This window comes from Camelus bactrianus, chromosome 24, assembly GCF_048773025.1.
Source record: "Camelus bactrianus isolate YW-2024 breed Bactrian camel chromosome 24, ASM4877302v1, whole genome shotgun sequence".
NCBI classification, from domain to species: domain Eukaryota; kingdom Metazoa; phylum Chordata; class Mammalia; order Artiodactyla; family Camelidae; genus Camelus; species Camelus bactrianus.
The window spans coordinates 14,113,783-14,134,099 of NC_133562.1; the positions used below are offsets into that span (position 1 = coordinate 14,113,783).

The following is a 20,317-nucleotide window of genomic DNA, read 5'->3' on the forward strand; positions in this document are numbered from 1 at the left end:
CATCGCTAATGCCTCTGCCTAGGGCACTCAGCTATCTCCTCCACCGCTCCCCACCTCACCGTTTATTGACTTTTCGTGGCTGCCTTTATACGGCCGTAAGTTCCTACACATCTTTCAAATGTCTGCTGAGATATTACTTTCTGGACTGCCCATATGTCCCCTTTCCTGTGCTACTTGAGCAAAGAACTCCTTTACTACACTCTCAGAATTCAAGACACCATGTGCTTAAACAGCTTCATTCACCATCACACTACAACTCACGGTGAAGTTCTTTTGTATGTCAGATTAGACATCAGAACACTAAGGAGATACGTGAAGTTGAAACAGGAAAATTAAAGATTTAATTTTCAGAAGAGTTTGAATTTTTCCTTGGGTGAGATTAGTTAGAATAAGATGAATGGGTAAATGTATTACTAAGGAATTAAATGATAGTCAAGATTCTTGTTGCTGAAGGACAGTCAGAGGGAAGGAAAGACAAGGCAGTCAATGCAACATAAGAGGCTAATGCAGGGGATCTCAACCTCAGGAAACATTTAGAATCGCCTCGGGTGACTTCAAATTTTCATTGCCTGGGCCCCACCCTAGAACAATTAAATCAGAATTTCTGGGAATTGGCTCGATCATCAGTACATTCAAAAAACAACTATCGCATGATTTATAACATAGAGTCAGGGTTGAGAATAATTGAGCTACATTATTACAGGGAACTTTAAACACAATAAAATTCACTGTTATTGTCCCAGGAGTCTACAGATCAAAACCTGTCCTTCAAAAATGTTATTATATTTTCTATAGCTTTCCCTGCCTTTCTTAGGATATCCACTATCTTTCTTCATCCATGGCACCAACAGAAATATGAAGTTTATATTACACAGTAACAATTCTTAAAATATTAAATCAAATAATTGATTCTTCTAATATGTAAATAAGTGGTACTGAAAATATTAAACCAAGAATAGAAAACATGATTCTGAATAACCCAATAATCTTACCGGAAACTCTGCATACTGCTCACGATCTATGCTTCTTGTACAAAAGATATCCCCTGTGTCTTTGTCTATGAAGAACAAATTGAAGGGCTCTTTGTCAACTCCTGGTCCACTTATGGAGTAAAAGATGGTGTAGTTCTGTGCGGCATCAGATTGAACCTGTAACGATAGGTGAAAATTCAGGGAAAGAACAAATATGTCGTGATAAATATTTTCAACCTAATCTCTTGTGATAGTTTATTTTTTTTTATCACTGGCTCTCTTTCCTACTCCCCTATTCTTTCTTTCCTCTGTGGGTCCACCCCCATGTTTTTAAAATTCTTAATCATATTCTGCAATGTGCCAAGACAGAAACTCTGTCACCTCTTTGATCCCAAATTATTTTGGGTTATCCACATAGAGATGGAAAAACAGTGCAGCTGAATATGCCTTTACAATTCTTATTCATTTATTCTTATTCCTACATAAAGTATAGTAACAAAAGTGATTTTGAGTTATTAGCAATGGAAAATTCTGTGACTAAAAAGAAGTAGAAAAAAATGCAACTTTCCTCCCATAATTACTTCCTCGTGAATTGCATAATTCCAAAGTTGGCCTATGTGTGCACTTCAGTTATGTGGCAGTGATACCACTTCTTGGTAAACAGAAATACGGGCTTTTTTCGTGAGGATAACTGCTAAAAGGAGAATTTAATTATGCGAAATCTGTAGGCATGTCCTCTGTATGTGAATACTGAAGTCTGGTAGAGTATTCAGGAGAATCAAAATGCAGACCCAAGAGAATCAGAAACTCAAAATATGCAACTTGTTTCTAAGTGCTAAATATGATTTTTGGAGGAAAGTGATAAATATACAGACTCTCTTCTGCAGGACCCTGGTTCTGGTGAATAGATGGTCCTCACTGATACCAACAGGTCAAAGCCCTGAGTCAATTCAAATGGAAAGTTTCAAAAAGAAACAAAATTTGAACATAAAATGGAACAAGATGGACTGTACCTGCTGAACATGTTGTGGAAATGGACCTAGTGAGTTCTCCATCAGCGAACACGGAATAGGGGCCCATCGCCTCTTGCTTCGCCTGAGGACTGCGTCTTTGGGATGTCTCTTAGGAATCTGCATTTGATGAGAGGTGAAGAAATACAGCAGAGCTTATCCCTCTAGGCACTGTCCGAGGACATCGGCATGAAGAATCAAGTAAGGGTTGTACATAATATCACGTACATACAACACCCAAACAATTTCTGTGTTTTATTAACAAGATACACACACACATATATACACAGAGTAAGAATCATTTGCACCTATTTCCTGATTTAATCACTGAACCAACCAGAACATTTATAGGATTTTGGTGAAAGATACTATCTTGAGAAGTATAGATCACCTAAAAAAAAGATAATCCATTAGCAGATATTTGAGAATTAATTTTATTCCACTTGTAGTGGTACAACTAAAATTTGTTAAAATACTAGCTATGGTGCAAAGCATCTGTACACCTACGTAAAGACACAGGTCAGCATGTGGTCCAACATATTTTATTTTCTGTGATATGGAAACTCTTCACAATTTGCATATAAATTAATGCTTTGTAAGCCTTAGTCTAAATTTGTAACAAATGAAAAGCATATGTAATATGTAAGCACATTCTAAATTTGATGGTGAATTCTTGTAATCAAAAGGAATTTAGCTGGGAAAGTGCCTTATAAATTGAATCATTTATTATAAGTTATTTAATAAGAAAAAATTAATTGTGCAGAGTTTGTTGAAAGTGAGATTTATGTGAATTCCAGTAACCTTCTCCCTTCCCACTGCCCGATCACCACCACTCACTGCAAGAAGATGAACTTGCAAACCCATTCTGTGGACTGGCCATACTCCATTCTCTGAAGAGAGGGACCTTCTAGAATGTTCTATCAAGAAGACAATAAATTGTAGATGACCTCATCTCTGCTTTAAAGAGAGACTTAAAGTCATAGTCACTTGGGAGAGAGCTACTCAGGGCGGAGGGCCACACCTCCAGCCTGAATGAGTCTCCACTGAGTTTTCCACCTGCCCTGCCTTGTTCCCCAGGTTGGTTGTTCTTACTGCCACACCTCAAAACATTATCTGAAACCTCTGCTGTTCTGACTTTGCACCGTGGCTACAGAGCTGTTCATTTTCACGCCATTGCAAATAGCTCTATTACTCCTTAAAAACAGTCTAGTCTTTACATACGTTAATTCTAAGTGGAACAGAAGCAAGTGAGCACACAAGAACAATGACTGTAGCAGGGAAGGAAATACATGAGATGGAGGGTGCTTGTAAGAGGATTACTATGCTCAAGTCTTGCCTCATATACCTTCTTTCCTCTTGCTTCCAGTACAATGTCTATCTTTTTCTGTTCCTGTCTCTGAGCATCTGAAAGCAGAATGGAAAAACTCTTCTTTGCAGAAGACAAAGTGAGGTCACGTGTTGTGTAAACTGAGCCATCTTCTAGAATTCTGAAGTCAGGATCACTTGACTGGATTAGGCTGGCTGACTGGAGACACTTCTTCAGATTCACTGCAAGGAAGAAATTTCACAGTAATTTGTACAGTGAAACAAGAATAGAACAAGTTTTACAGGAGTGACAACTTCCAGTCAGTGCATGAGAAGCAGAAAGAGAGAGGTTACACCTGGGAATACACTGAGTGCCTTCTATTGTAGAACTTAGAGGCCATAAAAATTAAATACTTAAATTAATGGAGTTGCAGTTTCCACTGCTTTCATCATTAACTAATTCATGAATAGACACAAAATATTTTCTTAATCTCACTGGTTTTATTGTTTCCACTTTAATTTTTACTTATGGGTTTATACATTAAGTACAAATTTGTCATTTTCTATTATATGCAGTATAACTGTATGAAGTCAGTAGATTTTGAACTTGTTTGCAATAATCTCTGACCATTAAAACTATCTTGCAAAAAATAAGAAAAGAGGTCCATAGTTAAGTAATATTTCACAGTAATGTTGCAAGTACTCATTCTGTAATATCTTTTGGAGGCTTGATAAACTCAATGCTTAGTAATCCTTAGTGGTTGCATCAAAATATTTCCTTTACAGATTCATATTTGATACGTTTAGCATATTTACTATGTGCCCTTTGGGTACAGACTGTATATCTTTTAAGTGCTTAATTTAAAACCTCAAAGCGCTGGGCAAAGCATTGTCTACCTTGGGAAGAATACCACTTATGTATTCAAGGTATATTTTTCTAGATGTAAACTTAAGACTAATGAGAAATGTTGATGAAAGAAATGTTACTCCTGGACTCAGAACAACCAACCCATGCCTCAGGTGTGACTGTGATAATAAGACTACTTAACAATTTTATTTGACTTTCTGAAGTTATTCTGTGAAATAGATCACACGAATTCTTGCTGGGTACCTGGTCATTATAAGCAATTTTAAGCATAAATTTTATTTTGGCATTTAAACTTTGATGCGTCTGTTTTATATCTATTCAATTAAAGAACATCGGCTTTGGAGTTTTGGCAGCAGATAGTCACAGGAAATTAAAACATGCTTCTGGTATCGGTGCCTTGCTTTGTTTGTACTAAACTAAGATAATTTAGCCCTCTGATGTTTGCTAATTCTCCTGGCAAGATAAGCATACAGCTAACTTGGTGCTTTTGATTGTTTCTAATCACTACCCCAAACCAGGTAGTTTGTCTTTCATTTTATGTCGAATTTTAATTTCAAGTAACTACCCTATGGCCTTAATCCCAAACTTTACAAGAGCAGCCCGCAGCTAACTGTAGCAGTTAAAACTATGAAATTCTTAACATCATTTCTCACCTTTGCCTACAAGTGCTTCAGCCTGAAGATGAGAGGGAACTTGGAGAGAAATTTTCTGGCAAGCATCGCAAAACAATAGTAAAACCTCGAAAGAAAGAAAATAATATCAGGAATTACATTTGACCACAAACTTTCACAATATAGTTTTGTCTTATTGACAAAAATATTGTCGATTTCTGAAATAAATGAATCCTCCAATCCTTCAGTATTTTACAAATTCATTTTAAAAGGAGACAACAAAAAAAAAGTGGCTTTTAACCACAGTCCCTTAGTATCAGTGAAAAAATTAAAGTGAACAGTAGTTCTTAGGACCTAAATTGTACTGCATCATTTTAGGAAAATGTGTTACAAACCATTGACTTTATATAGAGGGTATCAGCTCTCAGGCCATTCATAAATGCCATTCTGGTTTTTTTAGCATGAAGAAAGTACTTAACTCTGTAATATAATAACCATGTATTTGTACACAAATCATCATTTTCACAGCCATGAACAATCTGAGGTATAGCTGACTAAGTCAAGAAAGTATTTGAGGATGGCTTTTAACTTCCTAAAGAACAGCACCCACAAATATTCACTGGTCTCAAATCACTCCTTGGACCGGCTGGCACAAGCTCCAAAGTCTAAATAATCTCATTCACAAAACTAGTCTAAAAAGAAATACAATTCAAAATATAGAGGGTAATTCAGTAGGGTAAAGATTTTTAATTAAATTCAAGACACAGCTATTGTTTTAAAAAGTTATATACCAAGTTCAAGGAGAGAAGAAGGCAGAGACGATCTGAAAAATAAAAGCTATCGGTTTAAAAGTGTCTACAAATTCAAAACTTATTTTTATTTCTTTTTCTTGTCATTTTGTTTATTTGCTTCCTCTTCTGTTGTTCAAAATGACTGTCTTTTTATTATTTAAACATAAAATTGACCTAGAACAGAAAGGTCAATTTTATAACCAATTTTTCTCTGAGGACGTATTTCTAGGGTTAAGGGACCCATTGGGAGAAGGAAAGAAGACAGACTATCAACCATATTATGGATGGATGGACATTTCTTTTCTAACTTAGCCTGAGTCTATTGGAGATACTGCATCAGCCGATATAAACAGCCTGTAATTGTACAAAGATTCTGTTAGGCAGGTAATACAAAAACCTGGACTTTTAAAAGTTGTATTTGCATTCTGCTTTAATTTGAATAACCACTTTTAAAACACATGAGACTTTTTATTTACTCGGACTTTTTAATATTTTTGTTCCTAATGTCAGGGAATGAACTAAAATTTACCTAAAGAACTTTCTCAGAGTAAAAAATATATAATGTGGAAAGAACATTTTGTAATTATATATATAATATATATACACAAACACAAATATACACATATACCTATTCATATATATACCTACATTATTATATACCATACATATATATATATATGTATGTATATATATATATATACACACACACATTATTCTCATAGGATACATCCACATTCCTGTTCATACCCCTATCTTTTTTCCTTCCTGCCCTAGGACCCCCAGTTCGTTGGTTTTGCCTCTGCAGACAAGCTAATACAGGTCTCCAGAAGTAAAATTCCAGTCTTCAGGTTAAATGAGCAGCTTAGTTATTTGGAGGGAGCTGAGGTCAGACAGCTGCTTAGTCATTACAGGGATGGATGAACGGATGGGCAGGGGATGAGCCAAAGGATACTGGACAGAGCAGAGACTAAAAGTACAAGAAATCTGGCTGAGTATCTTGGAAAGCTTTCGCCACATTTTACCTAACTAGTACTAACTCAACTTAATACTAATCTCTGAGCATGCCACCCCCTCCGCAAACCATGCAGTTACAGGATAAAACTGTGACCATCAGTCACACATAGTGTATTACTTACATGGAGAAAATGTTTATCCCCATGTCATAAAATCTTTAGATCCTGAAAATATAATTTGAAGCTAAAATATTTTGCTAAAATGAAAAAAAGAAGGAAATTTGATGCTCAGAAATGCCAGATGTAGACATGGGACAACTCCCCTCTCCCCACTCCTCACCAAAGAAAAATGAGCACCTGAGTACACAGTTACAAAGCTACTAAATACCTAAGTGGAAGCCAAGTTAATTTATGTTTCCCATGACTGTCACATTTTTCTTTACTATTATTATTTTTTCAAGTTAAACGCCTTGCCTGAACTAAGAGCTCGGCCCTTCCCTTAGCCCTTCCTGGGTAAAAGTAAGAAAGCCCTGGCTATTTCATCTCCCCACCCAGAATCGTCTTCCTTTTCTCCCAGCTTAGTGGAACTGAGCACATTAAATAACTACAGCCTATTTAATGACTAGTAGCAAAAGGAAACCTCAGAACCTTCTGGGCCAAATGCCTGAGGAGTGAATTCATTCCACGACTCCTTAGAAAAACACCACAACAAGACTGAACAGCGGATTCCCTTGAAAACCTTTAACATCTTGGCTTGAGCAAACCAAACATCCGCCCTCCCAGGTCACAAGTCTCTCAACTCTTCCTTGAATTTCCCTCAGACCTGGTTTTGTTTTCCCAGTCTACCTTCTCCGCCTTCCACTCCCGCCTTACTCTCCAGCCCAGACTGAAGGAAGGAAGTGCACAGTACCGTGCTTGGACTCCCTAATCCTTTGGTTGTTACTCACCAGGAGACAGAAGAGGAGCTGCTTATAGAAGATGCTCCCTGGGGCAGCGGAGGCCACAGCCATCAGAAGCGGTCCCAATGGTCAGGGATGGTGGCTGGATAACAGGGCAGCTTGAGATGCACAGGGCGGCTTCCGCAGACTCCCAATGGCTGGCACTTGTGCAGGGAATTCTGCAGATGAGCTTGGTTTGGAGAAGAGTCAGGAGGCAAGTGGTAAAAATGACAGGAGGAGGAGCAGCAGAATTGCTTTGCTCCTATTCCTGAGTCAGTCTTCGCCCTTGCAATTCAATTACCTCTGAATGGCAAGAGGTTTTCCTACAAGTGGGGAGGGCGGGGCTCAAGACACCCCAAAACTCAGCCACTTAGCTCCTCCTCACAGCTTTCAAAATTTCTCCTGCCATTTGACACATAGGCAGAAGCGACAGGGAACACCCTCAGTCCTCGGCCCTCCTCCTTTTCCCCCCAGGTTGATGCTCTGAAGTCCTCCCCAGTTATTACCCACTCCCACGTCCTCCCCTCCTTCTTAGCCTTATTAACCTGCCTTGCCTCTGGGTACAAACATAGACTGTGCACGAACTCCATGCAAGGAATTGATGCCTTCTCAGCTGCCGTTGGCAAATCGGAGACACACAGGCATGTGTGATCACATCCGTCAGAAGTTATCTCCCCATCTGAGTGTTTAGGTGTAGTCTGTCACACACAGCACTGTGGTTCTGGGCTGTAGTCCTGCCAGGGACCTGGCACTCCAGTCTAGGGCAGCAACTGCACGGACGCACTGCGTCTGCTCCTTCTTACTGTCTGCCCACTGTGCTCCGATTCTCCAGCTGTCACAGGAATTGACCACGGTGTACCTAGACCTTATGAAAGTAAGTGAGTAAAGAAATAGCGAGGGTATAATTTTCTTACTGTATTCTTTAAAATTTTAAAAGCTCAATTTATCTAAAGTAAAAATATAAAACGAGTTCACCCATGTCTCCCACTCTCCATCACTCTCCCCAGCCCCAGCCTCTTCTCTTGAGCCACCAGTCTGTTCTCTGTATCTATGAGCTTGAGCTTGGTTTTTTATTTTTTATTTTCGGAGATTCCACATGTACGTAAGACGATGAGTATTTGTATTTCTCTGTCCAACTTATTTCACTTAGTATAATGCCCTCCAGGCCCACTCATGTTGTCACAAATGACGAGATTTCACTCTTTTTCAAGAATGACATGTAGGTTGATTCCGTATCTTGGCTAGTGTAAACAATGCTGCAGTGAACATAGGGGTGCATATGTCTTTTCATATTAGCATTCTAATTTTCTTTGGATAAATACCCAGAAGTGTAATTGCTGGAAATGGTAGTAATATTTTTAATTTCTTGAGGAAACTCCATAGTTTTCCATAGAGGCTGAACCGATTTGCATCCTCACCAACAGTGTACAAGGGTCCCCTTTTCTCCACATCCTCACGACGCTTGTTATTTCTTGTCTTTTTGATCACAGCCATCTTAACAGGTATGAGGTGATATCTCATTCTGGTTTTGATTTGCATTCCCCTGATGATTAGTAACGTTGAGCAACGTTTCATGTACCTATTGTCCATCTGTATGTCTTCTTTGGAGAAATGTCTATTCAGATCTTCTGCCCATTTTAAATCAGATTGCTTTTTCTTGCTATTGAGTTGTACGCATTCTTTGTATTTTTTGGATATTTGTCCTAATCAGATACGTGATTTGCAATTATTTTCTCCCATTCAGTAGGTTGTCTTTTCATTTTGTTGATAGTTTCCTTTGCTGTGCAAAAGCTTTCTAGTTTGCTGTTAGTCTCCCTTGTTTATCTTTGCTTCTGTTGTCTCTGCCTCTGGTATCAGACTCAAAAAAAAATCACAGCCAAGATTTATGTCAAGGAGATTACCGCCTTTTAGTTTTGTGGTTTCAGGTCTTATGTTAAGCTGTCAGTCATTCTGAGTTAATTTTTGCATATGGTGTAAGACAGTGGTCCAGTCTCACTCTTTTGCATACGACTGTCCAGTTTTTCTCTAGCACCGTTTATTGAAGAGACTGTCCTTCCCCCATTGTATATTCTTGGCCCTTTTGTCATAAATTAAATGACTATATATGTGTGGGTTCATTTCGGGGCTCTCATTCTGTTCCACTGATCTATGTGTCTATCTATTTTTGTTTCAGTAATATACTATTTAAAAAAAATAATATTAGGCGGTACTTTGTGTAGAGCACATCCTGGTTGAGGCCTTCTTTGCCCTCCTTGAGGAAGTAGCACCCTTTGGCCAGCACCCTCCACCCTTGGCATGCTCATCCGGCAGCCCATTCAGGAAGCCTCACGGCCTGGGGAGCACCTGTCTGCCAACACCCGCCCCTGTGCACCCAGGCCTTAAGCCTCTCCAAACCTGGCAGGTGGGGCTGGGGAAGCGCCCCCTCCTCATGGCCTGCAGCTCCATGGGCACATAGGGCCTGCGTGGTTCCAGCTACCAGGCCTGGTTCACTGCACTACCGGCATCTTCCTTTACAGTCAGGCCTAGCTGGTCAGACACACGGGATCTTCAGTTTTGCTGCTGCGGCTCCATTCCTGCTCTGGCAGCTACCACCCCAGTGCAATACCGTACAATTTTAATCACTGTAGCTTTGTAGTAGAGTTTGACAACAGGAACTATGATGCCTCCAGCTTTGTTCTTCTTTCTCAAGACTTACTCTGTCTTGTCTGGGCCTTTTCTGGTTCCATAAAAATTTTGGGATTGCTTGTTTTATTTCTGCAACAAATTCCCTTGGAATATAAATACTAATTATTTTCTTATTCCATTCTTTTTTATTATTCACGAGATGTTTTTCCTTGAATATCTTTATTTGAGAACACCTATGATCTGAGACCAACTCTTTTTAAAATCACTCCATTCATCCAAATTAATTGTACATTACAGGACATCCGAGCCTAAAAGTACAATATTCTATCAAGCTTAGTTTTTTAAACACTAATGACCCTTGCAATGAAAACTATAGCATCATTTCTCCTGTCACAACTCAGTGAGCTCAATATCAATCACACACAAGACCAGTGATGGAAGTTATGGAAGGAGGGTAAATATTTTCAAATGGTAATTGTTTAATTTGGGGTATAAAAGAGGGAACTAAAATTCATATTTAACAAGCCATTGCTAAGAATCAGAAGCCACGACAGGCATTTCACTGAATCCTCCCAAACAGTCCAATGAGGGCTCCTTTTAGATGGTAAAACCATGTGAAAGTAAGTAACCATCTTTCTCCCATTAACCCAGAGACGATGAAGAAGCAAACATTTGAACCCAGGTCTGTTTGCCACCAAAGTGCTACTCTTTGCTCTCATGCTATTTTGATGATAAATGTGTATCAATATATTGAAAATGAGCAGAAAATGATGATCAGGTATGTGAGAATCCTGTCTTGTTGAACATTAAGCCAGTCTGAGACCAGTGGAACGTATTGAGAAGCAGTTATAACCTACACGTCTTAATTACAGTCAGCCGTTCCAGAATACTGTGGGGCATCTGGCCTCTTTTGTGAGAGTCATTCTATTGTCAAGTAGAACGGCTGTTAAACTACCTACTTCATAAATTTTCATACTTGAAATTAACTCTTCCTGCTCTTGCTGCTTATATTTCTGTCTCATGTTTAACTGAAAAGTAAAGTTATAGCTCACTCCCCATGCTGCTGAAAAACGAAGGATGAAAGAGTTTCTTGTGCTTACCTGACAGTGTATGTAGAGAGGGAAATGATAACATAACTGCTTCTTTGGAATTAGAGGCCAGGAGGGTTTGGGAAGGAAAAGGCCCTGGAAGATGAACTAAATGACGTCTCATAGTATTTTATTGCCAAAGGTACATCCACCAATAAGTATGTATTTTGTATCTGCACTGGAATTTGATTTCTCAATGAGAAAATAAAATCACTTTAATTGGGTATTTTTATATTTGGCACTTTGGGAGAAAAGAAAAGAATGGTAATATAGAAATAGGAATAATTACCTAAATGTATACGTGTAGCTCCAAGTGTAATTCTGTCTGGGTGTGTTTCAGCATAATTATCTAACTATAGACTTAGATAATAAGCATATATATTTAATGTTCTTAATAATGTGCATATATATATATATACATATATATATTTCTGAATTCAAACACTCAAGTTCTTTAATTCTTCAATCCTAGAAACTGGGACTATGCTTTTCAGCTAATGAAGTCATCATTACATCTTCCCACATTCTGACAAAAATTAAATTGGCAATTCTGAAAAAATTAGCAGGTATTGGCCTGTAAAAAAAGATACAAGGCATTGCTAAGTTTGAATGAATATTCTCCATGGATCCTGGAAAGGTGATTTTTTAAAAAAATTGTACTTCTTTTAGCCTGCCTGCTACACGCTTTTTCCTCCAATTAGCTCGCTTTCTTGACAGTAATAATAATAAAAAAATCTTTTATAAACATTAACTCCAAATCACTGACTTGCAAATCTATCACATCAACAATATTTTCCCCCATATTTGCTACTTATACACAAGGGCTTCCTTAAAAGTCGAAGTATTTTATAGGAAAGCAATTTACTATCACAATAAAATAAAATTACAGTGAAGCTGACTATCCTAAATCAAGCTAAATGAAAATAAAATATCCCTTTAAGTTTCCTGCCATCAGATTATTCAGAAAGAGCTGTATTTTATTTTTATAAGTATGTTTGTTGTGTTTTGTTTGTTTTAATCTATGCCTAAATTAATAGCATAACTGAATGACTGATAGTGTAGCACAGTACTTAAGATCTTTAGACTCTGGGTTCAACTCCTGGCTTTACTACTTATTAGCAATATACCATTGGGTAAGTGACTTAATCCTTCTGTGCCTCAGTCTCTTCATCTATAAAATGGGGACAATAATAGCTGCTAATTTATAGGCTATTATGAGGATAAACATGGTATTACTTAGAAAGCACTTTGAACAGTGTCTGGCTTATGAGCAATAATATTTTATACCATATAATTGCCCAAGTGTGTAATAAAAAGTTAAAGAGATTAAATTTTAATGGAAACAAACAAAATTATTGCAAATCCAGGTTCTCATGTAAAAACTGTCTAAAGATATACATATTTATCCATTGAGGAAATATTTAAAAGTTCATATATTGGGCTTTGCCCTCCATAATGAGATGAGCACCATGTACAGAAAAGAAGATGGAAATATTATTTTAAAAGGCACACTTTGTGGAGGACACAAATATAATTCTCTTTCCAGCTCAAAATATAATTTAAAAGGAGATACTGTAGCAAATATTAAACATCTTAGCAATTTAGATAGAAATTAAGGAGAGACCATGATTACATGCTGAGTTCAAAAACTTCTGTAAAAATGAAGAATTTACTTTAAATATGTAAATATTGTATAATCAGTTTTCCACGACAGATCTAAAGTTACACAGAAAAAGATTTCAATTGAAAGATCCTTGTGATCCTTGCATTTTTTTAGATTTTAGTTTGAGGTGTCAGGAATATATACCTTCCCATGAATTTCAAAGAATGTGTCTTACAGAAATACAGCTCTAAATTTCATCAAAATTGTTTATCCACAGCTAACTTGCAGAAAGTGCTGGTTATGAATAAATTCAAGTCCTCAAAATAGCCACTTACTGATGGAATCATTATCTCTGTCAGGTGAGACAATTTATTCCAAAAGTCTTTGGACTGGTAGGAATGCCTTATACACTGATGAAGCCTAACAAGGCACTTGGGGTTAAGTATACATGACAGAAGAGAACAGAAGCTACAAGGGTACAGCAGGGTATGTGATCCTAATATGGAAGATTAGAAATGTATGGACAAATTAAAAAGAAGTCAACTAGAAAAGACATCTGGGTCTCAGGAGTTCAGTGTGCAGCAGAAAGCCCCTTCAATTCCAGTGAACTCATGAACTTTTATCTGGGTATAAGGTTATTAAAAATTAGAAGTAACTCATAGGGACTGACAATTACTAGCAATGATTTCTCAGGGCTGTTTCCACAAAATATTGATTAACTTTGCTTAACGTAACCACTTTCCATTATTATCAGAATTGTTGGCAGACTTATGAAAAGAAATGTCAGCACAAATACGTCTAATTTAGAACTCTCTCTAGTCAGCACACACCCCAAACCCAAACTGGCTTAAGAGAAACAAAACAAAACGGAATTGTTGAGGATAAAGGAATTTGTCAGGTCATGTAACTGGAAAGTCCAGGGATCTCCTAGATTCAGGCATAGCTCAAGTCAAGGGATCAATGACGTCACCAAGATACTGGTTCTCTCCATCTCTGAGCTCTGCCTTTCTTTGTGTTGGTTTCATTATCATTCGGTTCACTCAGTGCGGAGGCAAAGATGGTCACCAGATGCTCCAAGATTACATTCTATCGTTTAGAAATTGGTAGTTGAAAGAGTTTATCTTATTTTGAATAGCTGGAGCAAAACACAATCCCACTGGCGAATCTTGCCCCAAAGCCTAAAGTCAAGGGATGGCCAGACCATATGGGCAGAAAGTGGTGAGGAGGTCTTGCCCAGAGACTGTCATCTGTTGACAGAAAAAGGAGGAATAGTGGCTAGAAAAGCAAATCAAAAGATGTCCACTAAACCGACATTTTCTTAATTGTCCCCTCAGTAATCAGTCATTCATTAACATCTTCTACATCCTAAGCACTACCCATGGTGTTGCTGATTGGAAGACGTAATCTCTGCCCTCACGGAGCCCACAATCTACTATGGGTTTTGAAACGTAGTTAAAGTACTTCATATGATACGGTCAGGACTAAAATCCTGCTGAAATGAGCATAATGAATATTTCAGACTTTTATTCACTTCCTGATATTTCTGCCAATTATTATTTTCTTTTGTGGCTTTCAAAGTTAAAAGTTTGAAAAATGTTTTTTTTTTTTTTAACTGATAGAATCTTACTGTCAGTTTTTTATATTATATAGTAACAATCATATTTGTAAATGTTGATTCTTAAACATAAGAATACATACACTCACTACCTAACCTTTGCTCAGACAGAAAATCAGCAGGGAAAACTTCACATAATTTCCAGTGTATATCTTCCAGTCTAGTTTCTGTGTATAGAAGTTTTAGTGTTGTTACACTGTGCTATAAGTATAATTTTGTAGCATGTATTGTCCCCTTAATTGCATAAAACAAACATTTGTCCTATGTTATGACAAGGCTTATATAGATTTGCTAGTGACTGTATCAAACTTTTTCAAAGAAATAATTTACAATTGAGTTATCCATTTTCTAACATTGAGTATTTAAGTTGTTTCTAATTTTTCATTATTATAAAGGCCATCTTGATAGATAAACCCTTTTCTAGATTTGGGAGTCTATTTTTGAGATAGAGTCCCACAAGCAGAAGTTCTAGATCAAAAAATTTAATGGAATTTAATGGCTTTTGGTATATAAAGCCAACTTCCATCACAAAAGCAGAGTAACAATCTGTATTCTTACTGACAGTGAGTGCAAAAATAAATATCCTACCAAGATTTAATCTTATCATTTCACTAAAAACCCTGCTTCTGATAAGTAAGACATTCTAATTTTCATCTGAATTACTTTCCTGACGATGTTTTCACAGCTGCCAAGCCATTGTAACTTTTTTTAATGACGTACATGTTCTGTTAATATGTTGGCATTATATTTGGAACTATAAGGAAACTGGCACATTTGGAATAAACCGAACACGTTAATAACTAAAACTCTCTTCGACGGAGCTTCATTTTAAGATAAGAAGGTTGTTACACTTAATTAATAACCTTTCATAACTTTGAAATTGAATCTGATGATAGTGCAACGCTATTCTTCCCTGAGAAACTATTGGTATTTTCGGAAGAAAAAAAACACAAAATTCACCCAGAGATTTATGAGTTGATTTGTTGGCTAGATTGAAATACACGTGTTGTCACTTCTATAGCAAATGTGATACACACTCAAAGGGATCATTTCTAATATCTTTACTTTTGAACTAAAAATAAAAACCATCCCCCAATTCCTGCAGTTTGTTTTCGATGTAATAAAAACAAACGTCTATTGATCAGTGTTTTAATAAAATGCCCCTAAGAATTGCTCTTATCTAAGGTTAATTGAGCAGACCGTCATCTATCTCCACGGTCCTGCTGCTGCTTTGTGGGCCACAGGGTGAGATGAGGGATTAGGTTGCTGGCCTTTACAATGGTTGCTGTGAACCACTATTTCTTATATACTGGAAGATAATTAGAGAGATGAAAACAGGAACAGAAACTGCTCTGCATGATCAAACACAACACGATTGATCCCCTGTGTGAATAGAGAAACACTCTGTAAATTGTTTTGTCTTTTGGTAGAAGTTTCCACATGTGAATTTGAACTAGAATGTTTCTGAGAACGCTTGTCTGTACTTCGAAGATGTGCATGGGCGCACACTGTCCTTCTCCCAGGACAGGTCAGAGGACTCACGTTCAGTGAAAAAGCTCAGCTTTACCTCAACTTAGCCTGAATGGTTATGCTCAGTCTTTCATTTTACTATTATTCTGAAAGGAAAGCGCATTATGGTCTGTTTTGCTGAAGCCCTGGGGGTGTTATTTTAAACCAAATAATTCAAATTCTGGGGAATGCATTACTACACCACCATGTCTTGTGAACTGCTTTTTTTTTTTGGTGAGGGTTGGGGGAGGTGGGGAGACACCGATCTTAATGAAGGGGACGGATATACAGATACACACCGCGAGCAACTACAGACGGGGTCCTGGGCCAGGCGAGAAAGTGGAATTAATGAATAACTTCTGGTAACTTATTTTCTTTTCTTTCCCTTTTTCTGCTTGAAAGGAATACTCATGCTTTGAATAGTTTTAATTTTTCCTGATGTTGTAAAATCTTGTACCTGTTTACATATTTCCATATATTTATAATTTTAAATATATGCATTTTAATTTATATCTCTGATATATGGAGAGAGAGCCCAAGGCTGGGAAGAAAATCATAGGAGGAACCAGGTCGTAGAAGAGAAACAGGTTGCAACTTACATGGGCTCATGGGTGGCCTGGCAAATACCCCATTTACCTAATATACTCAAAAATGGGTACTAGAAAATGAATATAGCTTGAGGGGACAGTTGAGTTGTGCTATTTAAAAAAAAGTGGAATGTAGAGCATTCTACAACCTAATTCTTTTTTAAGTAAAATAATTGCATACATCTCAAGGTATCAAAGCAAAACCACAACATTCGAGTTTTTAAAATTCTGTGGCACAAAATTAGAGACAGTAGTGATAGTAGAAAGAAATTAACAGAAAATACCCAAGTTTATCAATTTTAAAATAATATGCTTGACAGAAATATTAAACATGAATAAGAGATGAAAAGACCATAAGAAAGAGAAAGAAAGAGAAGACATGAAAAAAGATGGAAGAGAAGAAGAATGACTGATTCACCTAGTTTTACTGGAAGCTTTTGTAAGATTTACGACATGATCAAAGCAGCTCAACATGGCTAGAACAAAGGGAAACAGTAAAACAGATGTTTATTTCTGAGCTGATTAAGAAAAACACCATAAATCAACTTGGAATAATTCCTTGGAGCTAAATACCTTACAGTGTCCAGACCCAACTGGGAAGAGTCTGAATGAACCTAAAATTGCCTTCACAGAAAAGGACTTGAAACTTTGCTCAATTGGTTTTCCAGGTCCCTGATGCTAAAGACCCTGAACAATGTGCTCTTAAGGTTATTAATTATTCAGGTTTTACTTTTTCCTTCAAAATTTATAATTTAGAATAAATGTCTTCTTTAAAGTATTAAAATGCCTTATTAGAACTTATAGAACCTCCATTTCCAAATGAAAAAACTCTGAGAGGGAAAAGATATGCCCAAGTCTTGGATGGAGCCAAATTTAGGTCTTTTGCCTGTAAGTCCGTGGATTGGGAAAATCTTTAATGTTATCAGTTGTACCATACAAGAAATAGACAAAACATAGACTGGAAAGAAATATTTTCTTAGACATCTAAATTTCTATTTTCATTAATAAAATATATAAGAACTGTTAACTCAGGTATAGTGTATAAGGTATAAAATAGTAATGGGATGGAGAAAGGGAAGATAGTAAGCCTTGGATATTTTTGGACCAAACTACATTAAAAATACAGGTCTTCACTTTACATTTGTCTTAACTGTGGTTTCCTTTATGTAAATAGATTACGAGTGATTAACATTAAACAAAAGAAGCTACACCCTTTAAAGCATACGCCCTTTATGAAATGGCCTCAATTAGCCACTGGTCTCAAATTATCATTGCATTATAGGTGCTTCTGCAATCAATTGGTAACAGACAATTCTGCTGCTGTGGAATAATTTAGGGAAAGTGAGTCTAGAAATAGCTGAGCTTAGGAAATCCCAGATTTAATTTGCAGAGTTTGGATTCAGATTGGACCAATACTTTGCCAGGTACTCAGACAGTGTAAGTAAGAGCCCACTGTTTATTAATATGTTTCTGTTATGTGTCGATCACATTGTTTGAGAATGCAAGAACCACAAAATGAACAGGAGAGAACAATTATGCCCTAAAAATGCTTACAAATGTTGGTAAGCAGACAAAATGCGTATGTATCAAAGAGAGAACAGAACAAGAAATAAATAAGCGCATGCTAAGGACTAGTACAGAGCTTTGGTTTCAGCCTTCAGAAGGACATTCACGAAGAGCAGATTAACCAGGAAACCAAACTGTCAGCACATCTTAGTTAACCAAATACGAGGCGACCTGTGAGGAATCTGAGCATAAGACAAGGATCCTGAACTCAGACAAAGTAAAAGTGCATTACAACAAGAAGAAACAAATTAATGGTGCCTTGTTAACTATAAGTGAATCAGAGGCTCAGAAAGAGATTAATATATGCTGTAAATGTAGAAGTGAAAGGTAGACAGGAACTAGATATGCAGCAGGAGGATGGAGAGAGAACACCTGGTTATAAGAGAGGCAGAGGAACACAGTCACCCCTCCGCATCCACAGGTTGCAGTCAGCCCTCTGTATCCGCAGATTCCAACTGGTGGGTACCGAGAGCCGACTGTACTACTGTCATTTTATAGAAGGCACTTAAGCATCTGTGGATTTGGGTATCTGCAGGGTGAGGGGAGGAGGGAGGGTCCTGGAACCAATCCCCCTCAGACACACTCAACTATATATGTGAACAGGGAACAGATCAAAATGGATTGGAGGGAACAGCTAGTCCAGGTAGAACCAACTTTATCAACTGATATTTAGCGTGCCTCTTCCACGTGTCTGGTGCTTTTCTAGGTTCTCAGGAGACAGGCATGGTCTTGTCTCATAGTGTAACAAAAGAAACAGAGAAAAAGTATAACACTGTATGATGAAATAACAGCTATGAACAAATGCCTTGAGAGTACAGAGAGGAGAGAAAGTCATTCCGTGTGGTGGATAGGAAAGCAATCAATGCCATTAGATTTGGTGTGTCACAGAGGAGGAGGTACCATTTCAGTGGCCCTTGAAAAGTGAATTGAAGTTAACCAGGTAAAGGAATCCACAAGGAAGCAGCTCTCTTCAGAGAAGTTTATAATCAAATCCAAAAAAGCACAAAAGAACAATGCTTATTCAGGAAATGACCAGAAACTCCCAAGATGGGGGACTTGAAACTGTAGCGTACACAGAAAAGTTAAAGAAACTGAGAAATTCCACCCTACAGAAGAGAAGATTCAGTGGTGATAAGACACAATACTTGTTTCCAAATATTTATTCCATAGGGAAAATCTTACATTTGGTTTTGTTGTTGTTGTTGTTATTTTTATGTTTTAGAACAGTTTCAGATTTACGGAAAAGTTGCAAAGACAGTACAGAGAGTTCCCACACACTTCACACACACTTTCCCCTATTATTAATCCCTTACATTAATATGGTACAGTTGCTATAATTGGTGAGCTGGGATTGATACATTATTATTAACTAAAGTCCACACTTTTCCCACATTTTCCCTTAGTTTCTACTTAACGTTCTCTTTCTGGTCCAGCATCCCATCAAGGAAACCACGTTACATTTATTAGTTGCGTCTTCTTCGGCTCCTCTTGTTCTTCCTGTAACAGTCTCTCAGGCTCCTTGTTTTTGATGACCTTGACAGTTTTAAAGAGCACTGGTCAGGTACTGTGTATTTTATGGGATTTGTCTGATATTTTTCCTATGATTAGGTTATGGTAAAGTGCATTTTCATTACATCATATCAAGGTACATAACCATCAACATGACTTACTTTGCACTTGTTCTGAAACATGCTAAGAAGTTGGAAACATTCATAAGGAGAGAATTAAAGAGCAAGATTTAAATAAATTGGTTAGAAGGACTCAGGATCAGAGAATGAAGTCACTTGCCTGAGTTCATTCACATGGCTAGTAAGTAGCTAGACCAAGGCTTAAACCCAATTTGTCCCAATTTTAAGTTTCTTCTTCCACTTCATTGGGTTATAATGCACAATAACTGAGCAAATGCCCATAAATTTCCCGCCAGGGGTGTGCTGAAGCTGTGCGTCCTGGTTCTGTATAGCCAACTATACACATCTCTTCCAAAATCTATACTCAGAGACATCACGTTGGCAGCTTGAAACCAACTACAGTGGGGATATTTACACCATGGCAAACATCACATGTTCTAAATCAGACAGTTTTCTAAAAATTTTTTCTGGAGAGTTAGTTGTTAAACAACCAACAAGAATAACATTGATCGTTTACTCCATTTATTCTGTTTTGTTTTTAGACTAGGATAATCTTACTCTATTTCCAAATGGGAGTTAAAAAAAAAAAAAGAAAATACGTCAATATGTTTCACTTTCTTGCAGAAGAATTAAAACAAAATGAACATGT

At 37.3% G+C, this 20,317-nt stretch overlaps 1 protein-coding gene and 1 long non-coding RNA gene across 7 annotated transcripts in view; one reads left to right on the top strand and one right to left on the bottom strand.

The window, feature by feature from the left end:
* Positions 1-20,317, bottom strand: part of DSC1 (desmocollin 1) — a 274,987-nt gene that overhangs the window by 19,905 nt on the left and 234,765 nt on the right. For 5 of the 6 annotated variants that reach the window (XM_074352204.1, XM_074352203.1, XM_074352202.1 and 2 more), the window contains 6 exons: positions 7,993-8,312; positions 7,457-7,637; positions 4,808-4,892; positions 3,327-3,529; positions 1,985-2,101; positions 993-1,148 (listed from right to left, as the gene is read on the bottom strand). In XM_074352204.1, the coding sequence (XP_074208305.1) occupies positions 993-1,148; positions 1,985-2,101; positions 3,327-3,529; positions 4,808-4,892; positions 7,457-7,519 (624 nt within the window). In that variant the 5' untranslated portion in view covers positions 7,520-7,637; positions 7,993-8,312. Of the gene's footprint in view, positions 1-992; positions 1,149-1,984; positions 2,102-3,326; positions 3,530-4,807; positions 4,893-7,456; positions 7,954-7,992; positions 8,313-20,317 lie in introns of those variants that run through there. The other variant, XM_074352208.1, reaches the window with a different exon arrangement.
* Positions 8,199-20,317, top strand: part of LOC123614500 (uncharacterized) — a 56,341-nt gene continuing 44,222 nt past the window's right edge. The window contains exon 1 of the long non-coding RNA XR_006721897.2: positions 8,199-8,321. This is a non-coding gene — a long non-coding RNA (uncharacterized LOC123614500). The remainder of the gene's footprint in view (positions 8,322-20,317) is intronic.